Below are 6,550 nucleotides of genomic sequence, written 5' to 3'. Positions count from 1 at the left end.
AGACGAACCCAGAACGCAATGTGTTAAATTGCACGTTAAACATTTTCCTCCTACAGAAAATCATTATAAATAAAACATGTAATGTAGCTTAATGGACAAAGATAATTACATAAAAGAGCTGTAGAAATTTGATTCTATATGGAAAAATGCTTAACGCGAAACTTTGCTTGTTGCGTTTATTCTGGGCTCACTTGCCTGTACATAGTTATGTATATTTTAATAATGAAGAGGAGCATATTGAGTTTGGTCTTTATTATCATCTTAGTCCATTATGCCACACATGCCACGTTTCGCGGTATGGGTGGAAAATACTATATACATATTCATTATTTTAATAAACTGTATATTGAATTTGATATTTTAATAGCATCTTAGTACATCAAGTCATATTAAGTGTTTATGTTTTTCTACGGGAGGAAAACGCTTAACGAGAGACTTTGTGCATTGCCTTCATATTCTGCTGTTCTGTGGCCACGGATTTGCGGGTCTTGTCTTGCAGGACCATGTACGTTATTGTACTAAATTAGTTTTAATCATTAAATCACCACCACAGCTTCTTGTCTCCATTGGCAACACGCACGATTTGTGTCGATTGCAAGTGATGTCGCAGGTAGCTGAGAGTGCAAGTGGCGATTGCAAGTGACATTGTAATTTAGTTTATTTTTTCTTGTCTTCACCACCTGGCTACTGTTGTAAAATGTTGAGAGATTCAAAAAAAAAAATCTATAAATAGAACAAAATAAAAAATAAAGACTGCAAGTGTCAGAGAGTGCAAGTCTGAGAGTGCAAGTGCAAGTCTGCAGCCAGACCCTTCTCAAATATTGTTCTAATTGTATAACAAGTTTTAAAACAACTGGTTAAGCCACACTACATTTAATTCAGTAGATCCTCTAGATCAGGGGTGTCAAACTCAATTCCTGGAGGGCTGGAGCCCTGCACAGTTTAGATTCAACCCTAATTAAACACCTGATCCAACTAATCAAGTCATCTAGGCCAGTGGTTCCCAACCCTGGTCCTGGAGGCACCCCAACGCTGCACCTTTTGCATGTCTCCTTAATCAAACACACCTGATTCAGGTCATCAGCTCATTAGTAGAGACTCCAAGACAGGGGTGTCAAACTCAATTCCTGGAGGGCCGGAGCCCTGCAGAGTTTAGATTCAACCCTAATTAAACACACCTGATCCAACTAATCAAGTCCTTCAGGCTTATTTGAAAACTACGTGATATGTGTGTTGCAGCAGGGTTGGAACAAAACTCTGCAGGGCTTCGGCCCTCCAGGAATTGAGTTTGACACCCCTGCTCCAAGACCTGAAACTGGCGTGTCAGAGAAAGGAGATATGCAAAATGTGCAGTGTTGGGGTGCCTCCAGGACCAGGTTTGGGAACCACTGCTCTAGGCTCCGTCCCTCCAGGAATTGAGTTTGACACCCCTGCTCTAGATGCAATATTGGATTTCAAGAGGACAAAATCATTAAACATGTGATCATCATGACAGGACTCAACAACAGCATATAAAGAGCACATAATACCATTTAAGACATAATACAGTCAAATAAAACTTTTGTGTACATAGAAAAAGTCTTAGATCTTTGAGTTCGGCTCATGAAAAATGGGGGCAAAAACAAAAGTGTTGCGTTTATAATTTTGTTCAGTGTATATGCAGAACACAGCTATACAAACTATATGATAATAAATTTGCGCTTTAAATTTGTACCAATGGCCAAATATTTAAAGTTAACATATTACACATATGATTACAATTTAAAACCTAAATGAATTAAATTATGTTACAATACACATTTAATTTGTCATTTTAAAGACAAGTGCCTTATATTTAGAGGTGTATGCTTAACTCTTTTCATCCTACTTTTTATTTGAGGCAATAAAAGAAGGCATCTAAAAGCAGGATATAGATTTGATAGCTCTTTCAATGGCTATTTTATCTACCTGTAAAAGGCAAATGAAAAGCAATCAGCTTCACAGCATGATCAGTGCCACCCTGTGTCAAAAATCCCTAAGTGCAGGAAATAAAATCTCATGATGGACACAGCAAATCACCAGCTGTCCAGCTCACGCACCTCTCATTTATCTGAACAATTCACACAAGCAGTGGGCACGAGACATACATTAGGAAGGAATCTTTCCTTTGACATGGAAGGATTATGCATGGCTAACATGCTTATCCATGGCCAAAATATCCAGGAGTCTGCACTCTGCAGATGTATCTTTTTGGACATAATGCAAAATCATTTCTTTCGATATCAGTCATTCTCATGCACTTTGCATTTTTATCAAAGGGTGAATTCAGAAAATATCTTGATATTATTTTCTTTCTTTAATGCATTGTAAATAATCCAGTGCATCATTCATACATCAGTTTATGATTAAAACAAAAACCAGCTGCTAATAATGGCAAGGCAAGGCAAGTTTATTTATATAGCACATTTCATACACAATGGTAATTCGAAGGGCTTTACATAAAAGAAAAGAAAAAAATAATCACAACAATAAAAATTTTTTTCTATTTTTGTGCATTCATATAACTTTTAAATTGTTGATTAAAAATCAAATTTATGGACATGTTATGCCTACGACAGCTTTTGTTGTAAATAATCCGTCAGCACCAAGGACAGCTAGTGTTGTCGAGTCCTCGCTCTGTAATATCAAGGCTGTGTGTGTGTGTGTGTGTGTTTTGAGAGAGCGGCTTACCTAAACTTTTATAGGCAGCTTTAAAGTCATTTTAATTTCATTGAGTCCCCTTTTTGCAGAAATCACTGTTTTCTGGTGTCATTGTAACTGTATTATGTCGCTCAAGCGCTGATTGGGCGCGAGGGGTTATGATGTGTCCTCGCTGCAAAGCTTTCTTTGAAACTCTCAGAGATTTGAAACAAACATCTCACAAAACCAAGCAGTCGTTCTCACACACTTCAGTTTCAGTGGCAAAAAAAAAAATCCTGCCTTTTAAACACCGCTGCGCATCTCACCTCACCTCATCATTTCCACAGATGATTTTAATATACTTTCAGGTGTTATAGCAACTTTTTAAAATTATTACTCCGTGACGCAAAGCAGCAAATGAACTCGAGGAACATGGTGAAGCAGCCCATGGAGCACATCAAGAGACCAATGAACGCGTTCATGGTCTGGTCGCGAGGTCAGAGAAGACAGATGGCACTGGAGAACCCAAAGATGCACAACTCTGAGATCAGCAAGAGACTCGGCGCCGAGTGGAAGCTGCTCTCTGACGCTGAAAAAAGACCTTACATCGACGAGGCTAAAAGACTACGCGCCCAACACATGAGAGAGCATCCAGACTACAAATACCGACCGAGACGCAAACCTAAAGGACTGTTGAGGAAGGACACGCTGTTGTCTTTACCGCATCACGACGAGCGAGAATTTCAAGCTGTCTCAAATCTGGACAAACCACGACCCCTTCATTCAGCTGCGTCCATGCAACATCCTATCATGGAGCCGAGCCTGTCAACTGCTTTTCGACATGAAAAACTTGCTTTAACCCCGGGCTCGTTGGCTTTTTCTCCAGCTTTTAGCTATCAGAGTGGACACAGGTCCTTCGGGTGTCTGGGATGCTCCGGTCAGTACGCGCACACTCACCTGTCTCCAAACCCCGGATACCTGCTGCCCTGTAACTGTTCGCCCTGGCCTTCTTCCAGAACACCTCCAGTTGCCTATATAGTGTTTCCAGGTATGAGCAAGACTGCAAACAGCTCTACAGCGCTGTGACTCAGTCATTAAAATGTCATTAGTATCGTATTCGGGTTTTTTTTTCAAGAGAGAATTCGATTGGTCTTTTCTCAGTTTAAGTTCAAGTGAAGCTTTTATAAATGTTGATTAAAATACATTTAACTATTTTTATTAGCCTAATAATAGTCGTTTTATTTGTTTATTTGTTTGTTTGTATGGGATCTCACATTTGTTTTCACGTTCATTTATAATTGCCATGTGGTATTATTGTAATAATTAAAAATAATATAATTAATTACTTACTGTTCAGAGCCAAAGATGAATTTGACGACAATTAAATGCCAGACATCGAGTGATGATTTGAATAGTGTTTGTATGCAGAGATGTAAAGTATTGGAGTAAATGTAATTAGTTACTGTACTTGAGTATCCTTTTGGATACTTTGTAGTTGTACTGAGTATCAAAGATATTAGCAACTTTTACTCTCTACTTCACTACATTTCTGAATGAGTATCTGTACTCTTTATTCCACTACATTTGAAATGAGTGTTGCAGTTACACATTACATTTTGCTTGGACCTAGCTTTTTCTGGAGCAGTTTATTTCTGCTACAAGAGACGTGATATTGCCTATTACAGGTCACTGAAAGTACTGCATCTTGTGCATTTTGCCCTTACTCACCCAAACTTTTCAACAAGGCTACTTTATGTGAATGCGAGTTCCTTAGCAAGTATTTGTGAATCAGAGGTGTTTTATATATGAGATGAGGACATGACTGCAGCCGGCAATGAGGCCCAAACCAGCACAGCCAGTGCAAGAAGGCTTCGGCTTTTTAATTTTACTTAACATTATTTTATTTATCCATTATACTGAAGAGACCTTTTTGATGGATATTGTTTTGTAATTTTGAGGTGTTCAGTTTTATTTTGGTTTTAGAAAATAAACGTGATTGCACTCCTCACAAATCAACTCTTTCTTGTTTTTGTTACATGTTCTCTGTGCCTTGCCCTGGACTTTTATGTCACTTCCTGTCTCCCGTGGTGTTTGTAGTCAGTTTGTAGTCCGTTTGTTCATTGGTTCCCCTTGATTAGTCTCCTCAGGTGTCTTATCTTGATAAGGCCTGTTCACACCAAGCACGATAACTATAAAGATAACGATAAAGATATAATTCTAAAAATTGTTCTCAATATTAAAGAATAGAAGAGTCCACACCACAGCTATAACGATAAAGGCACAGAGAAATGATATCGTTTGAATCATTTTCAATACGATTTTTTCCCAGCTGATAAACAATAAAAACATTCACAGCCGATCAAAATCAATCCTGCTATCACGAGCTCAAGAATTTAAAGCGACAGATGAATATGCTTAGAATTAATTAGACGATATCGTCCGCTGGTGTGGACGCTAATATCGTTATCTTTATAGGTATCGTTCTTGGTGTGAATGGGGCTTTAAGCTTGTTAGCCCCCTGTGTGTATAAATTGCCCTGGTTTTTCTTTAGTTCCTTGTGAGTTGTTGAATGTAGGCCTTATGGTTGTCTGTTTGCCAGTCATTCTGTTCTTTGTTCCCTTTGGTTTTTGGCTTTTGGCTTATTGTTTGTTCTAGTTTTTCCATTAAATACCTGCACATAGATCCTTGCCTCTGTCTTTTCCCCAGCTTCTCCACAACATTACAGTTTTTCACTGGCAATCTCTTTGACTAGTGCATTTTTTGAGCCTATGTTTAGTATAAGTAAAATACTTAAGCACTGTTAAAATCAGATACTCTAAGGCTTTTACTCAAGTTGTTTTGGAATTGGTGACTTGTAACGTGTAGTGGAGTAATTTTCACTGTAAGGTATCTGCACTTTTACTCAAGTATGGTTTTTAGGTACTCTTTACACCTCTTTGTATATTGACATTTTATTTTTGCTTGAAAATTTGTATATAACTGAATGGAGCGATTAACTCATTAAAAGACATTTTCTACATGCTGAATTGCCAAAAACAATAAAAATACAAATATATATTTAAATATAGCCTATAGGCTATATGCACGATGTTACTACTTTAATATGACCTGCTGATTTGTTAAAAGTGTCCAGTATCTGTATTTTTAGCAGTAACTACAGCATGCACATCTCAAATAAAACATTTGTTTATTCAAAATAAACTGTCAACTTACTATATACATAATATTTGAATATTATACAACATAACAGAAGTCATTTTTACTTAAATTTAATTTGATAACTAAAAAGTCACAGTATTTGACCTTTGATTGATATTAGTCTTATGATTCATATATGAAACATCCTGTGACAGCATTCAAAAGCTGTGACTGAAATCCTTAAGGGGAAAAAACATTGTATCATTAACTTTTTAATTGTGAACAAATTGTCAATTGTCTAGTAAATGTTTGTCTGTTCCGTTTTGTATAATAAAGGCCGATTTTGGCATTCCCTGGTTTCAACAAGTGCAGTTTATTTGCATTGCCTTTGTGCTTTTGCCACTGTTTTTTTCTCCCTCCTCTAGCCTAAAATCTTTTTCACGTTATTTCATCTCTTTGTCATTTATCTGTCCTCTGCCCCTGTCCAATGTAATAAATAACAAATATAGAGACTGCCAGGGTTGCATATTTAGCCTAATTAAAGCTCTATGGGTTATTTTGGAAACAACCTCCTATTGTTTTTCCAGAATTAAATTTTTTCCGTCTGTATTGATAATTTATGAATATGTGTCATTGTAATATGAGAATTAATAGAACGACAAAAGGTGGGACAGGTTGAAATCATTTGAGGCAGTATATTTTACAAATTTAAACCATTTCTACATAATTCATCTAACATACGTATGTGTGTGTG

General features: G+C 37.1%; 1 protein-coding gene across 1 annotated transcript; it reads left to right on the top strand.

The window, feature by feature from the left end:
* The first annotated feature begins 3,090 nt into the window (after positions 1 to 3,090).
* Positions 3,091 to 3,744, top strand: LOC107589888 (transcription factor SOX-14-like). The gene has a single exon (XM_016278464.1). The coding sequence runs from the start codon at positions 3,091 to 3,093 to the stop codon at positions 3,742 to 3,744; it is 654 nt and encodes a 217-aa protein (XP_016133950.1).
* The last annotated feature ends 2,806 nt before the right edge of the window (positions 3,745 to 6,550 follow it).

This window comes from Sinocyclocheilus grahami, unplaced genomic scaffold (assembly GCF_001515645.1).
Source record: "Sinocyclocheilus grahami isolate Dianchi unplaced genomic scaffold, SAMN03320097.WGS_v1.1 scaffold121.1, whole genome shotgun sequence".
NCBI classification, from domain to species: domain Eukaryota; kingdom Metazoa; phylum Chordata; class Actinopteri; order Cypriniformes; family Cyprinidae; genus Sinocyclocheilus; species Sinocyclocheilus grahami.
Note: the sequence above shows the minus strand (reverse complement) of the source record. Positions and strands in the feature narration are given on the sequence as shown.

Bases quoted from the DNA above. Each gene is read 5' to 3' on its own strand.
- LOC107589888 (XM_016278464.1), top strand. From the start codon at position 3,091: ATGGTGAAGCAGCCCATGGAGCACATCAAGAGACCAATGAACGCGTTC.